General features: G+C 45.0%; 1 protein-coding gene across 3 annotated transcripts in view; it reads right to left on the reverse strand.

The window, feature by feature from the left end:
* LOC139545822 (3',5'-cyclic-AMP phosphodiesterase 4B-like) overlaps positions 1 to 20084 on the reverse strand; it is a 38427-nt gene that overhangs the window by 4870 nt on the left and 13473 nt on the right. For all 3 annotated transcript variants that reach the window (XR_011669148.1, XR_011669149.1, XM_071354044.1), the window contains exons 9-16: positions 17856 to 18013; positions 15743 to 15841; positions 13065 to 13229; positions 8854 to 8953; positions 8445 to 8599; positions 7415 to 7537; positions 4545 to 4727; positions 1171 to 1347 (exon numbers count right to left, since the gene is read on the reverse strand). Coding sequence is in view for 1 of the 3 variants with exons in the window: in XM_071354044.1 (XP_071210145.1) it covers positions 1171 to 1347; positions 4545 to 4727; positions 7415 to 7537; positions 8445 to 8599; positions 8854 to 8953; positions 13065 to 13229; positions 15743 to 15841; positions 17856 to 18013 (1160 nt within the window). In the remaining 2 variants the exon portion in view is untranslated. The remainder of the gene's footprint in view (positions 1 to 1170; positions 1348 to 4544; positions 4728 to 7414; positions 7538 to 8444; positions 8600 to 8853; positions 8954 to 13064; positions 13230 to 15742; positions 15842 to 17855; positions 18014 to 20084) is intronic.

Here is a 20084-nt window from a genome sequence, read left to right on the forward strand (position 1 = left end):
AGACAGTAGATTGATAGGTAGTTATATAGATAGTCATTGATACAGAGAAGACAGTAGATTGATAGTTAGTTATATAGATAGTCATTGATACAGAGAAGACAGTAGATTGATAGTTAGTTATATAGATAGTCATTGATAAAGAGAAGACAGTAGATTGATAGTTATATAGATAGTCATTGATAAAGAGAAGACAGTAGATTGATAGTTATATAGATAGTCATTGATAAAGAGAAGACAGTAGATTGATAGTTAGTTATATAGATAGTCATTGATAAAGAGAAGACAGTAGATTGATAGGTAGTTATATAGATAGTCATTGATAAAGAGAAGACAGTAGATTGATAGGTAGTTATATAGATAGTCATTGATAAAGAGAAGACAGTCGATTGATAGGTAGTTATATAGATAGTCATTGATACAGAGAAGACAGTAGATTGATAGTTAGTTATATAGATAGTCATTGATAAAGAGAAGACAGTCGATTGATAGGTAGTTATATAGATAGTCATTTGATAAAGAGAAGATAGTAGATTGATAGTTAGTTATATAGATAGTCATTGATAAAGAGAAGACAGTAGATTGATAGGTAGTTATATAGATAGTCATTGATAAAGAGAAGACAGTAGATTGATAGGTAGTTATATAGATAGTCATTGATAAAGAGAAGACAGTAGATTGATAGTTAGTTATATAGATAGTCATTGATAAAGAGAAGACAGTAGATTGATAGGTAGTTATATAGATAGTCATTGATAAAGAGAAGACAGTCGATTGATAGGTAGTTATATAGATAGTCATTGATAAAGAGAAGACAGTAGATTGATAGGTAGTTATATAGATAGTCATTGATAAAGAGAAGACAGTAGATTGATAGGTAGTTATATAGATAGTCATTTGATAAAGAGAAGATAGTAGATTGATAGTTAGTTAAATAGATAGTCATTGATAAAGAGAAGACAGTAGATTGATAGGTAGTTAAATAGATAGTCATTGATAAAGAGAAGACAGTAGATTGATAGTTAGTTATATAGATAGTCATTGATAAAGAGAAGATAGTAGATTGATAGGTAGTTAAATAGATAGTCATTGATAAAGAGCACCACCAACTGGTTTTCTACAGTAATAGTTCATTAATAGATCATCCTTTGCGTGTGTATGTGTGTGTGTTACCTGGAAGCGGTCTGTGAGCAGGTGTTTGTCGTAGGGAGGAGAGGGGCTCTGAGGCATGGTGGACTGGTACCAGTCTCTGTTCTCCTCCAACGTGTCCAGCAGGTCCTGGGCATCAGGGTGGACCAGGTCACCCCACGTCTCCCACAGAGGGTGGACTATGTAGTCTATGAAACCCACCTGGAGTCAGAGAGAGGGAGGGAGGGAGAAAGGGAGGGAGGGAGAGAGGGAGAAAGGGAGGGAGAATAGGAGAGAAAGGGGGAGGGAAAGGGAGAGAGATAGAGATAAAGAAAGGGAGAGGGAGAAAGGGAGAGAGAGAGAGGGAGAAAGAGAGGGAGAGAGAGAAAGGGAGAGAGAGAGGCACACCAACAGATTTTTCACCTTGTCTGCTTGAAGATTTGAACTAGTGACCTTTTGGTTATTGGCCCAACGCTCTAACTGTCTGACTGCCTAACTGTCTAACTGTCTAACTGCCTAACTGTCTAACTGCCTAACTGTCTAACTGTCTAACTGTCTAACTGTCTGTCTAACTGCCTAACTGCCTAACTGTCTAACTGCCTAACTGCCTAACTGTCTAACTGTCTAACTGTCTAACTGCCTAACTGCCTAACTGTCTAACTGCCTAACTGCCTAACTGCCTAAATGTCTAACTGTCTAACTGCCTAACTGTCTAACTGTCTGCCTAACTGCCTAACTGTCTAACTGTCTGCCTAACTGCCTAACTGTCTAACTGTCTAACTGTCTAACTGCCTAACTGCCTAACTGTCTAACTGCCTAACTGCCTAACTGTCTAACTGCCTAACTGCCTAACTGTCTAACTGCCTAACTGTCTAACTGCCTAACTGCCTAACTGTCTAACTGCCTAACTGTCTGCCTAACTGCCTAACTGTCTAACTGTCTGTCTAACTGCCTAACTGCCTAACTGTCTAACTGTCTGCCTAACTGCCTAACTGTCTAACTGTCTGTCTAACTGCCTAACTGCCTAACTGTCTAACTGTCTGCCTAACTGCCTAACTGTCTAACTGTCTGTCTAACTGCCTAACTGTCTAACTGTCTAACTGCCTAACTGCCTAACTGTCTAACTGCCTAACTGTCTAACTGTCTGCCTAACTGCCTAACTGCCTAACTGTCTAACTGTCTGTCTAACTGCCTAACTGTCTAACTGCCTAACTGCCTAACTGTCTAACTGTCTAACTGTCTAACTGCCTAACTGTCTAACTGTCTAACTGTCTAACTGTCTAACTGCCTAACTGCCTAACTGTCTAACTGCCTAACTGTCTAACTGCCTAACTGTCTAACTGCCTAACTGTCTAACTGCCTAACTGTCTAACTGTCTAACTGCCTAACTGTCTAACTGTCTGTCTAACTGCCTAACTGTCTAACTGCCTAACTGTCTAACTGTCTGTCTAACTGTCTAACTGTCTGTCTAACTGTCTGTCTAACTGTCTAACTGTCTAACTGCCTAACTGTCTAACTGCCTAACTGTCTAACTGCCTAACTGTCTAACTGTCTAACTGCCTAACTGCCTAACTGTCTAACTGTCTAACTGTCTAACTGTCTAACTGCCTAACTGTCTAACTGCCTAACTGTCTGCCTAACTGTCTGTCTAACTGCCTAACTGTCTGTCTAACTGTCTGTCTAACTGTCTGTCTAACTGTCTAACTGCCTAACTGTCTAACTGTCTGTCTAACTGTCTGTCTAATGTCTAACTGTCTAACTGTCTAACTGTCTAACTGCCTAACTGCCTAACTGTCTAACTGCCTAACTGTCTAACTGTCTAACTGCCTAACTGTCTAACTGTCTAACTGTCTAACTGTCTAACTGTCTGTCTAACTGCCTAACTGTCTAACTGCCTAACTGTCTAACCGTCTGTCTAACTGTCTAACTGTCTGTCTAACTGTCTGTCTAACTGTCTAACTGCCTAACTGTCTAACTGCCTAACTGTCTAACTGTCTAACTGCCTAACTGTCTAACTGTCTAACTGTCTAACTGTCTAACTGCCTAACTGTCTAACTGCCTAACTGTCTGCCTAACTGTCTGTCTAACTGCCGAACTGTCTGTCTAACTGTCTGTCTAACTGTCTGTCTAACTGTCTGTCTAACTGTCTGTCTAACTGTCTAACTGCCTAACTGTCTAACTGTCTGTCTAACTGTCTGTCTAATGTCTAACTGCCTAACTGTCTAACTGCCTAACTGTCTAACTGTCTAACTGTCTAACTGTCTAACTGTCTAACTGCCTAACTGTCTAACTGCCTAACTGTCTAACTGCCTAACTGTCTAACTGCCTAACTGTCTAACTGTCTGTCTAACTGCCTAACTGTCTAACTGCCTAACTGTCTAACTGTCTGTCTAACTGTCTAACTGTCTGTCTAACTGTCTGTCTAACTGTCTAACTGTCTAACTGCCTAACTGTCTAACTGCCTAACTGTCTAACTGCCTAACTGTCTAACTGCCTAACTGTCTAACTGTCTAACTGCCTAACTGCCTAACTGTCTAACTGTCTAACTGTCTAACTGCCTAACTGTCTAACTGCCTAACTGTCTGCCTAACTGTCTGTCTAACTGCCTAACTGTCTGTCTAACTGTCTGTCTAACTGTCTGTCTAACTGCCTAACTGTCTAACTGTCTGTCTAACTGTCTGTCTAATGTCTAACTGTCTAACTGTCTAACTGTCTAACTGCCTAACTGCCTAACTGTCTAACTGCCTAACTGTCTAACTGTCTAACTGCCTAACTGTCTAACTGTCTGTCTAACTGCCTAACTGTCTAACTGCCTAACTGTCTAACCGTCTGTCTAACTGTCTAACTGTCTGTCTAACTGTCTGTCTAACTGTCTAACTGCCTAACTGTCTAACTGCCTAACTGTCTAACTGTCTAACTGCCTAACTGTCTAACTGTCTAACTGTCTAACTGTCTAACTGCCTAACTGTCTAACTGCCTAACTGTCTGCCTAACTGTCTGTCTAACTGCCGAACTGTCTGTCTAACTGTCTGTCTAACTGTCTGTCTAACTGTCTGTCTAACTGTCTGTCTAACTGTCTAACTGCCTAACTGTCTAACTGTCTGTCTAACTGTCTGTCTAATGTCTAACTGCCTAACTGTCTAACTGTCTAACTGTCTAACTGCCTAACTGTCTAACTGCCTAACTGTCTAACTGCCTAACTGTCGCCCTGATCAGTGCTTTTTAAGAGAAAGAAGGAGATTGCGAGAAAAAGAGAAAGTGTATGTGTTTGAAAGTGTGTATTCTGCGTGTGTGCGTGCGTGCGTGTGTATGTGTTGTGTGTGTGTGTGTGTGTGTGTGTGTGTGTGTGTGTGTGTGTGTGTGTGTGTGTGTGTGTGTGTGTGTGTGTGTGTGAGAGAGTGTGAGAGTGTGAGAGAGACCTGGCTCTTCTCCACCGAGGCAGTGTGTTTGTCACACATGGGGCTGATCTCCAAGCCCTTGTCTCTCTCCTTGTCTCCCTGTCTGGAGAACTCCTCCATGATGCGTTCAGTCCACTGGCGATATACGCCCAGGGGCTTGGTGGGGTTGCTGAGGTCTGCGCAGTGAACCATGTTCCTCAGGACCTACAGAGAGGAAGGAGACACCCCCCAGTGTTAAACATGTTGACGCTGTTTTAGATAGAGACACTGTCCTGTGTCTGAAGTGACTCAACACACAGCAGCCATGCTGCACTGTCCTGTGTCTAAAGGGGATTTAACACACAGCAGCCATGCTGCACTGTCCTGTGTCTGAGGGGATTTAACACACAGCAGCCATGCTGCACTGTCCTGTGTCTGAGGGGATTTAACACACAGCAGCCATGCTGCACTGTCCTGTGTCTGAAGGGATTTAACACACAGCAGCCATGCTGCACTGTCCTGTGTCTAAAGGGGATTTAACACACAGCAGCCATGCTGCACTGTCCTGTGTCTGAAGGGATTTAACACACAGCAGCCATGATGTACTGTCCTGTGTCTGAAGGGGATTTAACACACAGCAGCCATGCTGCACTGTCCTGTGTCTGAAGGGGATTTAACACACAGCAGCCATGCTGCACTGTCCTGTGTCTGAAGGGACTCTGGTGAGGATGAGCATTGTTATTTCAATATAATGCAGTCAGAAGTCATGTATGTTCTGTAGGTGTTACCTGTATCATCATGTATGTTCTGTAGGTGTTACCTGTATCCTCATGTATGTTCTGTAGGTGTTACCTGTATAGTCATGTATGTTCTGTAGGTGTTACCTGTATAGTCATGTATGTTCTGTAGGTGTTACCTGTATCGTCATGTATGTTCTGTAGGTGTTACCTGTATCGTCATGTATGTTCTGTAGGTGTTACCTGTATAGTCATGTATGTTCTGTAGGTGTTACCTGTATAGTCATGTATGTTCTGTAGGTGTTACCTGTATAGTCATGTATGTTCTGTAGGTGTTACCTGTATAGTCATGTATGTTCTCTAGGTGTTACCTGTATAGTCATGTATGTTCTGTAGGTGTTACCTGTATCATCATGTATGTTCTGTAGGTGTTACCTGTATCGTCATGTATGTTCTGTAGGTGTTACCTGTACAGTCATGTATGTTCTGTCTGTAGGTGTTACCTGTACAGTCATGTATGTTCTGTAGGTGTTACCTGTATAGTCATGTATGTTCTGTAGCTGTTACCTGTACAGTCATGTATGTTCTGTAGGTGTTACCTGTATAGTCATGTATGTTCTGTAGGTGTTACCTGTATCGTCATGTATGTTCTGTAGGTGTTACCTGTATAGTCATGTATGTTCTGTAGGTGTTACCTGTATAGTCATGTATGTTCTCTAGGTGTTACCTGTATAGTCATGTATGTTCTCTAGGTGTTACCTGTATAGTCATGTATGTTCTGTAGGTGTTACCTGTATAGTCATGTATGTTCTGTAGGTGTTACCTGTATAGTCATGTATATTCTGTAGGTGTTACCTGTATAGTCATGTATGTTCTCTAGGTGTTACCTGTATAGTCATGTATGTTCTGTAGGTGTTACCTGTATAGTCATGTATGTTCTGTAGGTGTTACCTGTATAGTCATGTATGTTCTGTAGGTGTTACCTGTATAGTCATGTATGTTCTGTAGGTGTTACCTGTATAGTCATGTATGTTCTGTAGGTGTTACCTGTATAGTCATGTATGTTCTGTAGGTGTTACCTGTATAGTCATGTATGTTCTGTAGGTGTTACCTGTATAGTCATGTATGTTCTCTAGGTGTTACCTGTATAGTCATGTATGTTCTGTAGGTGTTACCTGTATCATCATGTATGTTCTGTAGGTGTTACCTGTATCGTCATGTATGTTCTGTAGGTGTTACCTGTACAGTCATGTATGTTCTGTCTGTAGGTGTTACCTGTACAGTCATGTATGTTCTGTAGGTGTTACCTGTATAGTCATGTATGTTCTGTAGCTGTTACCTGTACAGTCATGTATGTTCTGTAGGTGTTACCTGTATAGTCATGTATGTTCTGTAGGTGTTACCTGTATCGTCATGTATGTTCTGTAGGTGTTACCTGTATAGTCATGTATGTTCTGTAGGTGTTACCTGTATAGTCATGTATGTTCTCTAGGTGTTACCTGTATAGTCATGTATGTTCTCTAGGTGTTACCTGTATAGTCATGTATGTTCTGTAGGTGTTACCTGTATAGTCATGTATGTTCTGTAGGTGTTACCTGTATAGTCATGTATATTCTGTAGGTGTTACCTGTATAGTCATGTATGTTCTCTAGGTGTTACCTGTATAGTCATGTATGTTCTGTAGGTGTTACCTGTATAGTCATGTATGTTCTGTAGGTGTTACCTGTATAGTCATGTATGTTCTGTAGGTGTTACCTGTATAGTCATGTATGTTCTGTAGGTGTTACCTGTATAGTCATGTATGTTCTGTAGGTGTTACCTGTATAGTCATGTATGTTCTGTAGGTGTTACCTGTATAGTCATGTATGTTCTGTAGGTGTTACCTGTATAGTCATGTATGTTCTGTAGGTGTTACCTGTATAGTCATGTATGTTCTGTAGGTGTTACCTGTATCGTCATGTATGTTCTGTAGGTGTTACCTGTATCGTCATGTATGTTCTGTAGGTGTTACCTGTATAGTCATGTATGTTCTGTCTGTAGGTGTTACCTGTACAGTCATGTATGTTCTCTAGGTGTTACCTGTATAGTCATGTATGTTCTCTAGGTGTTACCTGTATCGTCATGTATGTTCTGTAGGTGTTACCTGTATAGTCATGTATGTTCTGTAGGTGTTACCTGTATGCGTTCTGTATAGTGGTCCAACAGCAGCACTCCTGAACTGGTCACCTTCTTAGTCTCCACCATGGTCTTCAGATCAGCTAGTAGAGTCATGTGTTTGGACATGTCTGTAGCTAATACCTAGAGAGAGAGAGAGAGAGAGAGGGAGAGAGAGAGAGGGGAGAGAGAGAGAGAGAGGGAGAGAGGAGAGAGAGAGAGAGAGAGGGAGGGAGGGAGAGAAAGAAGGTGTGAGAGGAGAGAAGGGGAGAGAGAGGGGAGAGAGGGAGAGAGAGAGAGGGAGGGAGAGAGAGGAGGAAGGGAGAGAGGGGGAGGGAGAGAGAGGAGGAGAGGGAGGCATGGAGGGGGATAGAGAAATGGAGGTGAGAGAGAAAGAAGGTGTGAGAGGAGAGAAGGGGAGAGAGAGGAGGAAGGGAGAGGAGAGAGAGGGAGGGAGAGAGGGGAAAAAAGCGAGGAGAGAGAGAGAAGGGAGAGGGAGGGAGAGGAGGAAGGGAGAGGAGAGAGAGGGGGGAAAGCGAGGGGAGAGAGAGAGAAGGGAGAGGGAGGGAGAGGAGGAAGGGAGAGGAGAGAGGGGGAAAAGCGAGGGGAGAGAGAGAGAAGGGAGAGGGAGGGAGAGGAGGAAGGGAGAGGAGAGAGAGGGGGAAAAGCGAGGGGAGAGAGAGAGAAGGGAGAGGGAGGGAGAGGAGGAAGGGAGAGGAGAGAGAGGGGGAAAAGCGAGGGGAGAGAGAGAGAAGAGACGAAATAAATGTGTAAATATAAAGAACCTTTGTTGATTCCATGTGTAACTCAGTGTTGTTTGTGGCGAACTGCTTTGCGCAGTTGTAAATGAGAACTTGTTCTCAACTAGCCTACCTGGTTCAAAAAATGGTGAAAAAAAAAAAAAAAAGTATAAATAAAAAACAGTTTAGTTGCAAAAATCACTGAAACATTTACCTTTGACCCCTCCCACTCCTGCCCCTCCCACTCTTGTCTCCAAGCCCTGCTGTGATTGGATGATGATGGATGCTGCCTGTGATGACAGGTCTCTCACCATATCGATGACCAGCTTGCGGAGGCTCTGTCGCTGTCTTTTGGTCAGGTTCTGGAAGATGTCGCAGTTTTCCAGGTGGAGCAGCTTGAAGCCAACAGCCAAGTGATGGTTCTCTAACACTGACTCATCATTGTACATGAGAGCCAGCTCAGAGTCTGGGAGAGAGAGAGGGAGGGAGAGAGTGATAGAGACAGGGAGTAGAGAGAGAGAGAGGGGGAGGAGAGGGAGAGAGGGAGGAGAGAGTGAGAGAGAGAGAGGGAGGAGATAGAGAGAGAGAGGGAGGAGAGAGAGAGAGAGAGAGAGAGGGAGGAGAGAGAGAGCGAGGAGAGAGTGAGAGTGAGTGAGAGAGCGAGAGGTTAGAAGGTCAGCAACATGGAGCATTTATGCACGCCTGTGTGTATGTACTGACTGGTGTTGATGAGGAACTGGTTAGACACTCCGGGGTGGTCCACATCATGGATGGCTGCAGCAAACAGAGCTGCTAGGATCTCCAGGTCTGTAAACACAGCCTGATGGAGAGAGAGACAGACAGAGAGAAAGAGAGAGAGACAGAGACAGAGAGAGAGAGGAGAGGGAGAGAGACAGTTCAGTATTTTACAACTTTTTTTTTTTTTTTTTTTTTTTTTTTTTTTTAAAATTTTATCCCCTTTTCTCCCCAATTTTTGTGGTATCCAATCGCTAGTAATTACTATCTTGTCTCATCGCTACAACTCCCGTACGGGCTCGGGAGAGACGAAGGTCGAAAGTCATGCGTCCTCCGAAGCACAACCCAACCTAGCCGCACTGCTTCTTAACACAGCGCGCCTCCAACCCGGAAGCCAGCCGCACCAATGTGTCGGAGGAAACACCGTGCACCCGCCCCCTCGGTTAGCGCGCACTGCGCCCGGCCCGCCACAGGAGTCGCTGGAGCGCGATGAGACAAGGATATCCCTACCGGCCAAACCCTCCCTAACCCGGACGACGCTAAGCCAATTGTGCGTCGCCCCACGGACCTCCCGGTCGCGGCCGGCTGCGACAGAGCCTGGGCGCGAACCCAGACTCTGGTGGCGCAGCATAGCACTGCGATGCAGTGCTCTAGACCACTGCGCCACCCGGGAGGCAGTATTTTACAACTTGATGTTAGATGGTGGCAGGTAGCCTAGCTAGCAATTAGAGCATTGGGTCAGTAACTGAGAGGCAGCTGGTTTGAATACACGAGCTGACAAGGTGAAACATCTGTCCGTGTGCTCTTGATCAAGGCTCTTGACCAGGGGCACCGTACTGCCATGCCTGACCCTGTAAAACAAGACGTTTCACTGCACCTATCCGGTGTATGGGACAATACAACATTTTATTTTATATTATTCCTGAAAGCAGTTTAAAGGCCAGGAGACAATGATGTACGGTTTGATTCTGTTTAAAGAGCATCTACAAACTTCAGCTAATGGTGGAGGGGCCACTAGCTAACCACTAATGTGAGTGATGGTACTATGAGGTGTAACTAACTAACCACTAATGTGAGTGATGGTACTATGAGGTGTAACTAGCTAACCACTAATGGGAGTGATGGTATTATGAGGTGTAACTAGCTAACCACTAATGGGAGTGATGGTACTATGAGGTGTAACTAGCTAACCACTAATGGGAGTGATGGTACTATGAGGTGTAACTAGCTAACCACTAATGTGAGTGATGGTACTATGAGGTGTAACTAGCTAACCACTAATGTGAGTGATGGTATTATGAGGTGTAACTAGCTAACCACTAATGGGAGTGATGGTACTATGAGGTGTAACTAGCTAACCACTAATGTGAGTGATGGTATTATGAGGTGTAACTAACTAACCACTAATAGGAGTGATGGTATTATGAGGTGTAACTAACTAACCACTAATAGGAGTGATGGTACTATGAGGTGTAACTAGCTAACCACTAATGTGAGTGATGGTATTATGAGGTGTAACTAGCTAACCACTAATGTGAGTGATGGTATTATGAGGTGTAACTAACTAACCACTAATAGGAGTGATGGTATTATGAGGTGTAACTAACTAACCACTAATGGGAGTGATGGTATTATGAGGTGTAACTAACTAACCACTAATGTGAGTGATGGTATTATGAGGTGTAACTAGCTAACCACTAATGTGAGTGATGGTATTATGAGGTGTAACTAGCTAACCACTAATAGGAGTGATGGTATTATGAGGTGTAACTAGCTAACCACTAATGGGAGTGATGGTATTATGAGGTGTAACTAGCTAACCACTAATGGGAGTGATGGTATTATGAGCTGTAACTAACTAACCACTAATGGGAGTGATGGTATTATGAGGTGTAACTAACTAACCACTAATGGGAGTGATTGGACTATGAGGTGCCACTAGCTAACCACTAATGGGAGTGATGGTATTATGAGGTGTAACTAACTAACTACTAATGGGAGTGATGGTGTTATGAGGTGTAACTAGCTAACCACTAATGGGAGTGATGGTATTATGAGGTGTAACTAGCTAACCACTAATGGGAGTGATGGTATTATGAGGTGTAACTAGTTAACCACTAATAGGAGTGATGGGATTATGAGGTGTAACTAGCTAACCACTAATGGGAGTGATGGTATTATGAGGTGTAACTAGCTAACCACTAATGGGAGTGATGGTACTATGAGGTGTAACTAGCTAACCACTAATAGGAGTGATGGTATTATGAGGTGTAACTAGCTAACCACTAATGGGAGTGATGGTACTATGAGGTGTAACTAACTAACCACTAATGGGAGTGATGGTACTATGAGGTGTAACTAGCTAACCACTAATAGGAGTGATGGTATTATGAGGTGCCACTAGCTAACCACTAATGGGAGTGATGGTATTATGAGGTGTAACTAGCTAACCACTAATGTGAGTGATGGTACTATGAGGTGTAACTAACTAACCACTAATGGGAGTGATGGTATTATGAGGTGTAACTAACTAACCACTAATGTGAGTGATGGTATTATGAGGTGTAACTAGCTAACCACTAATGGGAGTGATGGTACTATGAGGTGTAACTAGCTAACCACTAATGTGAGTGATGGTATTATGAGGTGTAACTAACTAACCACTAATGTGAGTGATGGTATTATGAGGTGTAACTAACTAACCACTAATGTGAGTGATGGTATTATGAGGTGTAACTAGCTAACCACTAATGTGAGTGATGGTATTATGAGGTGTAACTAACTAACCACTAATGGGAGTGATGGTATTATGAGGTGTAACTAGCTAACCACTAATGGGAGTGATGGTACTATGAGGTGTAACTAGCTAACCACTAATGTGAGTGATGGTATTATGAGGTGTAACTAGCTAACCACTAATGGGAGTGATGGTATTATGAGGTGTAACTAGCTAACCACTAATGTGAGTGATGGTATTATGAGGTGTAACTAACTAACCACTAATGGGAGTGATGGTACTATGAGGTGTAACTAGCTAACCACTAATGGGAGTGATGGTATTATGAGGTGTAACTAGCTAACCACTAATGGGAGTGATGGTACTATGAGGTGTAACTAGCTAACCACTAATGTGAGTGATGGTATTATGAGGTGTAACTAGCTAACCACTAATGTGAGTGATGGTACTATGAGGTGTAAATAACTAACCACTAATGTGAGTGATGGTATTATGAGGTGTAACTAACTAACCACTAATGGGAGTGATAGTACTATGAGGTGTAACTAACTAACCACTAATGTGAGTGATGGTATTATGAGGTGTAACTAACTAACCACTAATGGGAGTGATGGTATTATGAGGTGTAACTAACTAACCACTAATGTGAGTGATGGTATTATGAGGTGTCACTAGCTAACCACTAATGGGAGTGATGGTATTATGAGGTGTAACTAGCTAACCACTAATGGGAGTGATGGTACTATGAGGTGTAACTAGCTAACCACTAATGGGAGTGATGGTATTATGAGGTGTAACTAACTAACCACTAATGTGAGTGATGGTATTATGAGGTGTCACTAGCTAACCACTAATGGGAGTGATGGTACTATGAGGTGTAACTAGCTAACATCTACTGGGAGTGATGATTTGGCCTTCTTTTTCTGTATATATCACTGTATATATTACTGTATATATTACTGTATATATCACTTTATACATTACTGTATATATCACTGTATATATTACTGTATATATTACTGTATATATTACTGTATATATTACTGTATAAATCACTGTATATATCACTGTATATATTACTGTATATATCACTGTATATATCACTGTATATTTTGTATATATTACTGTATATATCACTGGCCACCCCTCATAGCCTGGTTCCTCTCTAGGTTTCTTCCTAGGTTTTGGCCTTTCTAGGGAGTTTTTCCTAGCCACCGTGCTTCTACACCTGCATTGCTTGCTGTTTGGGGTTTTAGGCTGGGTTTCTGTACAGCATTTTGAGATATCAGCTGATGTAAGAAGGGCTATATAAATACATTTGATTTGATATATATTGCTGTATATATCACTTTATACATTACTGTATATATCACTGTATATATTACTGTATATATTACTGTATATATCACTGTATATATTACTGTATATATTACTGTATATATCACTGTAGGTGGCTCACGTCTAGTGCGGGTGTGGAGAGGAGGACATGTGTGGACTGGCAGACGTCGGCGGCGTGCAGGCTGTTGTGGTAGGCCACGTTGCCATGGTAATGGTCTTCCAGGGTCATCACGTAGGTCACGAAGGTGTCGACGGGGATACGGAACGTCTTTAGGAGATCACGTTCCTACAGGGGGACATGAGGGGTTAATACACACTGACACACACATGCATGAACACACACACACACACACACACACACACACACACACACACACACACACACACACACACTTGCATGAACACACACACACACTTGCATGAACACACACACCCACATGCATGAACACACACACACACACACACACACACACACACACACACACACACACACACACACACACACACACACACACACACACACACACACACACACACACACACACACACACACACACACACACACACATGCATGAACATACATTCATGTAGAGCACATACACACACCCACACACATGTCTGTTTCACTAGCCTTGTGGGAATCAAAATAACACATCACACACACACACACATGTCCTGGAAATTCAGTACTGAGAGAGACTTGGTCATTTCTTCAGCCAATCATCTATATTTAATATCGATTAATTATTGCATTAATGAATCCGTCGACCCCACCAGTCTGGACTGTTGTGCCGAGAACCTACCCTTTACAGACCACGCTGTTCCTTATATACCTCGTACCAAGATTGCTCAGTCATAGCTGGTTCAAGCCCCCCCCCTCCCCTCCCCCCATATAGATTGGGGGGCACCATAAGCCACTTTGGGCTCATCCTGTCTTTATCTGCACCTGGCGTTATCTTAACCTCTGACCCCGGCCTCATTTCCCCAGGTGTTATCTTAACCCCCGACCCCGGCCTCATTTCCCAGGTGTTATCTTAACCCCCGACCCCGGCCTCATTTCCCAGGTGTTATCTTAACCCCCGACCCCGGCCTCATTTCCCAGATGTTATCTTAACCCCCGACCCCGGCCTCATTTCCCAGGTGTTATCTTAACCCCCGACCCCGGCCTCATTTCCCAGGTGTTATCTTAACCTCCGACCCCGGCCTCATTTCCCAGGTGTTATCTTAACCCCCGACCCCGGCCTCATTTCCCAGATGTTATCTTAACCTCCGACCCCGGCCTCATTTCCCAGATGTTATCTTAACCTCCGACCCCGGCCTCATTTCCCAGATGTTATCTTAACCCCCGACCCCGGCCTCATTTCCCAGATGTTATCTTAACCCCCGACCCCGGCCTCATTTCCCAGATGTTATCTTAACCTTCGACCCTGGCCTCATTTCCCAGATGTTATCTTAACCTCCGACCCCGGCCTCATTTCCCTGCCGTTATCTTAACCTCCGACCCCGGCCTCATTTCCCTGATGTTATCTTAACCCCCGACCCCGGCCTCATTTCCCAGGTGTTATTTTAACCTCCGACCCCGGCCTCATTTCCCAGGTGTTATCTTAACCTCTGACCCCGGCCTCATTTCCCTGGCGTTATCTTAACCCCCGACCCCGGCCTCATTTCCCAGGTGTTATCTTAACCCCCAACCCCGGCCTCATTTCCCAGATGTTATCTTAACCCCCGACCCCGGCCTCATTTCCCAGATGTTATCTTAACCTCCGACCCCGGCCTCATTTCCCAGATGTTATCTTAACCCCCGACCCCGGCCTCATTTCCCAGATGTTATCTTAACCTCCGACCCCGGCCTCATTTCCCAGATGTTATCTTAACCTCCGACCCCGGCCTCATTTCCCAGATGTTATCTTAACCTCTGACCCCAGCCTCATTTCCCAGGTGTTATCTTAACCTTCGACTCCGGCCTCATTTCCCAGATGTTATCTTAACCTTCGACTCCGGCCTAATTTCCCAGATGCCAGGATGTCTAAGGACCATTGAGGCCTTTGTTCTACTCCTCTCTATCCCGGCTAAAACATGCACCATATCCTGTCTATGGAATGCAGAGGCTCAATCAGACCGGAGACATATGTCTCACCTGCACCACTAATCATAGACTGGAATGGGGCTGTTTGGTTTTTATCACCGTGACATCGGTCAATTGTCAGCTTCACGCTATCTGTAGTAAAACCCCTGTCCTCGACACCCAGACTAGCTGCAGGAAGCTAGAGTGGACACCATATAACTCAGCATTAGCAGGACAGAAATATCTTACTGTTTGTTAACTAAATAATTGTTACATATCCAACAAATAAGGTGAATAGATCATTTTTCTATCACATACACATCACAAAGCACCTACACACACACACACACACACACACACACACACACACACACACACACACACACACACACACACACACACACACACACACACACACACACACACACACACACACACACACACACACACACACACACACACACACACACGTACACATCACAAAGCACCTACACACACACGTCTGTTTAACTAGCCTTGTGGGGATCAAAATAACCTAACCTTAACCCCAAACCTAACCCTACACTAAACCTAACCATAAAACTAAACCTAACCCCTAAGCTTAAAAAGCATTTTTCCTTGTGCGGACCGGTAAAATGTCCCCACTTCTCAGAATTTTACTTGTTTCACTATCTGGTCCCCAGAAGGATAGTAAAACCAAAGCACACACACACAGCGTGTCTAACTCCATGTACCTGGAAGATGGCGTACATGATGCAGCTGAGAGGCCTGCTGTTGGAGAACTCTGACACTCTGAAGATGTTGAAACTCCACTTGTCCAGGTCCTCTAGCTCCTACACACACACACACACACACACACACACACACACACACACACACACACACACACACACACACACACACACACACACACACACACACACACACACACACACACACACACACACACACACACACACACACACACACACACACACACACACACACACACACACAAACACACACACACACACACACACACAGAGGCAGGCACACACATACACACACGCAGGCAAACACACACACACGCAGACACACACATATGCAAGCAGGCACACACAAAGAGAGCGTGTGAAGCCTTGAGTGAGGTAATGAGCTGAGTGTAGTAACCTTGACTGATTGACTGAGAAGGTATTTGTTTATGTACAGTCGTGGCCAAAAGTTTTGAGAATGACACAAATATACATTTTTACAAAGTCTGCTGCCTCAGTTTGTATGATGGCAATTTGCAAACACTCCAGAATGTTATGAAGAGAGATCAGATGAATTGCAATTAATTGTAAAGTCCCTCTTTGCCATGCAAATGAACTGAATCCCCCCAAAAAACATTTCCACTGCATTTCAGCCCTGCCACAAAAGGACCAGCTGACATCATGTCAGTGATTCTCTCGTTAACACAGGTGTGAGTGTTGACGAGGACAAGGCTGGAGATCACTCTGTCATGCTGATTGAGTTCAAATAATAGACTGGAAGCTTCAAAAGGAGGGTGGGGCTTGGAATCATTGTTCTTCCTCTGCAAGGAAACATGTGCCGTCATCATTGCTTTGCACAAAAAGGGCTTCACAGGCAAGGATATTGCTGCCAGTAAGATTGCACCTAAATCAACCATTTATCGGATCATCAAGAACTTCAAGGAGAGCGGTTCAATTGTTGTGAGGAAGGATTCAGGGCACCCAAGAAAGTCCAGCAAGCGCCAGGACCGTCTCCTAAAGTTGATTCAGCTGCAGGATCGGGGCACCACCAGTACAGAGCTTATTCAGGAATGGCAGCAGGCAGGTGTGAGTGCATCTGCACGCACAGTGAAGCGAAGACTTTTGGGGGGTGGCCTGGTGTCAAGAAGGGCAGCAAAGAAGCCACTTCTCTCCATGAAAAACATCAGGGACAGACTGATATTCTGCAAAAGGTACAGGGATTGGACTGCTGAGGACTTGGGTAAACTCATTTTCACTGATGAATCCCCTTTCCGATTGTTTGTGGCATCCGGAAAAAAGCTTGTCTGGAGAAGACAAGGTGAGCGCTACCATCAGTCCTGTGTCATGCCAACAGTAAAGCATCCTGAGACCATTCATGTGTGGGGTTGCTTCTCAGCCAAGGGAGTGGGCTCACTCACAATTTTGCCTAAAACACAGCCATGAATAAAGAATGGTACCAACACATCCTCCGAGAGCAACTTCTCCCAACCATCCAGGAACAGTTTGGTGACGAACAATGCATTTTCCAGCATGACGGAGCACCTTGCCATAAGGCAAAAGTGATAACTAAGTGGGTCGGGGAACAAAACATCGATATTTTGGGTCCATGGCCAGGAAACTCCCCAGCTCTTAATCCCATTGAGACCTTGTGGTCAATCCTCAAGAGGCGGGTGGACAAACAAAAACCCACAAATTCTGACAAACTCCAAGCATTGATTATGAAAGAATGGGCTGCCATCAGTCAGGATGTGGCCCAGATGTTAATTGACAGCATGCCAGGGCGGATTGCAGAGGTCTTGAAAAAGAAGGGTCAACACTGCAAATATTGACTCTTTGCATCAACTTCATGTATTTGTCAATAAAAGCCTTTGACACTTATGAAATGCTTGTAATTATACTTCCATATTCCATAGTAGCATCTGACAAAAATATCTTAAAACACAGAAGCAGCAAACTTTGTGGAAATTAATTTTTGTGTCATTCTCAAATCTTTTGGCCAAGACTGTATGTGTGTGTACGTACGTGTTATGGTGCGTGCCTTTGTGTGTGCGCGCGCGTGTGTGTGTGTGCGTGCGTGCGTGTGTGTATGCATATGAGCGAGCCTTGCATACTTTACCCTGGCTAGCTGGTCCTCCTGTTCAGTGTTGACTCCAAAGCGCGGGACAGAAGAGGAGGACAGAGTGGAGCTGTGGGACAGATTCCTCACTCCGCTAATCTGACTCATAGACTTCTCCTTTAGACTAGGGGACGGGAGCTCCACCTCGTTGGGCTGGTCTAGGGGTTAGAGACACACATAGACTTCTCCTTTAGACTAGGGGACGGGAGCTCCACCCCGTTGGGCTGGTCTAGGGGTTAGAGACACACATAGACTTCTCCTTTAGACTAGGGGACGGGAGCTCCACCCCGTTGGGCTGGTCTAGGGGTTAGAGACAGACATAGACTTCTCCTTTAGACTAGGGGACGGGAGCTCCACCCCGTTGGGCTGGTCTAGGGGTTAGAGACACACATAGACTTCTCCTTTAGACTAGGGGACGGGAGCTCCACCTCGTTGGGCTGGTTTAGGGGTTAGAGACAGACATAGACTTCTCCTTTAGACTAGGGGACGGGAGCTCCACCTCGTTGGGCTGGTCTAGGGGTTAGAGACACACATAGACTTCTCCTATAGACTAGGGGACGGGAGCTCCACCTCGTTGGGCTGGTCTAGGGGTTAGAGACACACATAGACTTCTCCTTTAGACTAGGGGACGGGAGCTCCACCTCGTTGGGCTGGTCTAGGGGTTAGAGACACACATAGACTTCTCCTTTAGACTAGGGGACGGGAGCTCCACCTCGTTGGGCTGGTCTAGGGGTTAGAGACACACATAGACTTCTCCTTTAGACTAGGGGACGGGAGCTCCACCTCGTTGGGCTGGTCTAGGGGTTAGAGACAGACATAGACTTCTCCTTTAGACTAGGGGACGGGAGCTCCACCTCGTTGGGCTGGTCTAGGGGTTAGAGACAGACATAGACTTCTCCTTTAGACTAGGGGACGGGAGCTCCACCTCGTTGGGCTGGTCTAGGGGTTAGAGACAGACATAGACTTCTCCTTTAGACTAGGGGACGGGAGCTCCACCTCGTTGGGCTGGTCTAGGGGTTAGAGACACACATAGACTTCTCCTTTAGACTAGGGGACGGGAGCTCCACCTCGTTGGGCTGGTCTAGGGGTTAGAGACACACATAGACTTCTCCTTTAGACTAGGGGACGGGAGCTCCACCTCGTTGGGCTGGTCTAGGGGTTAGAGACACACATAGACTTCTCCTTTAGACTAGGGGACGGGAGCTCCACCTCGTTGGGCTGGTCTAGGGGTTAGAGACACACATAGACTTCTCCTTTAGACTAGGGGACGGCAGCTCCACCTCGTTGGGCTGGTCTAGGGGTTAGAGACACACATAGACTTCTCCTTTAGACTAGGGGACGGGAGCTCCACCTCGTTGGGCTGATCTAGGGGTTAGAGACACACATAGACTTCTCCTTTAGACTAGGGGACGGGAGCTCCACCTCGTTGGGCTGGTCTAGGGGTTAGAGACACACATAGACTTCTCCTTTAGACTAGGGGACGGCAGCTCCACCTCGTTGGGCTGGTCTAGGGGTTAGAGACACACATAGACTTCTCCTTTAGACTAGGGGACGGGAGCTCCACCTCGTTGGGCTGGTCTAGGGGTTAGAGACACACATAGACTTCTCCTTTAGACTAGGGGACGGGAGCTCCACCTCGTTGGGCTGGTCGAGGGGTTAGAGACACACATAGACTTCTCCTTTAGACTAGGGGACGGGAGCTCCACCCCGTTGGGCTGGTCTAGGGGTTAGAGACACACATAGACTTCTCCTTTAGACTAGGGGACGGGAGCTCCACCTCGCTGGGCTGGTCTAGGGGTCAGACACACATAGACTTCTCCTTTAGACTAGGGGACGGGAGCTCCACCTCGCTGGACTGGTCTAGGGGTTAGAGACACACATAGACTTCTCCTTTAGACTAGGGGACGGGAGCTCCACCTCGTTGGGCTGGTCTAGGGGTTAGAGACACACATAGACTTCTCCTTTAGACTAGGGGACGGCAGCTCCACCTCGTTGGGCTGGTCTAGGGGTTAGAGACACACATAGACTTCTCCTTTAGACTAGGGGACGGGAGCTCCACCTCGCTGGACTGGTCTAGGGGTTAGAGACACACACAGGTAGACCAAGTACAGGTAGACAGGTATAGTGATGTAGAACGGTATGAACAGACAGACAAGTATGAACAGACAGGTAAATACACAGACAGGTATATGAACAGACAGGTAAATACACAGACAGGTATGAACAGAC

The sequence above is a fragment of the Salvelinus alpinus genome, chromosome 2, assembly GCF_045679555.1.
Source record: "Salvelinus alpinus chromosome 2, SLU_Salpinus.1, whole genome shotgun sequence".
Lineage (NCBI taxonomy): Eukaryota > Metazoa > Chordata > Actinopteri > Salmoniformes > Salmonidae > Salvelinus > Salvelinus alpinus.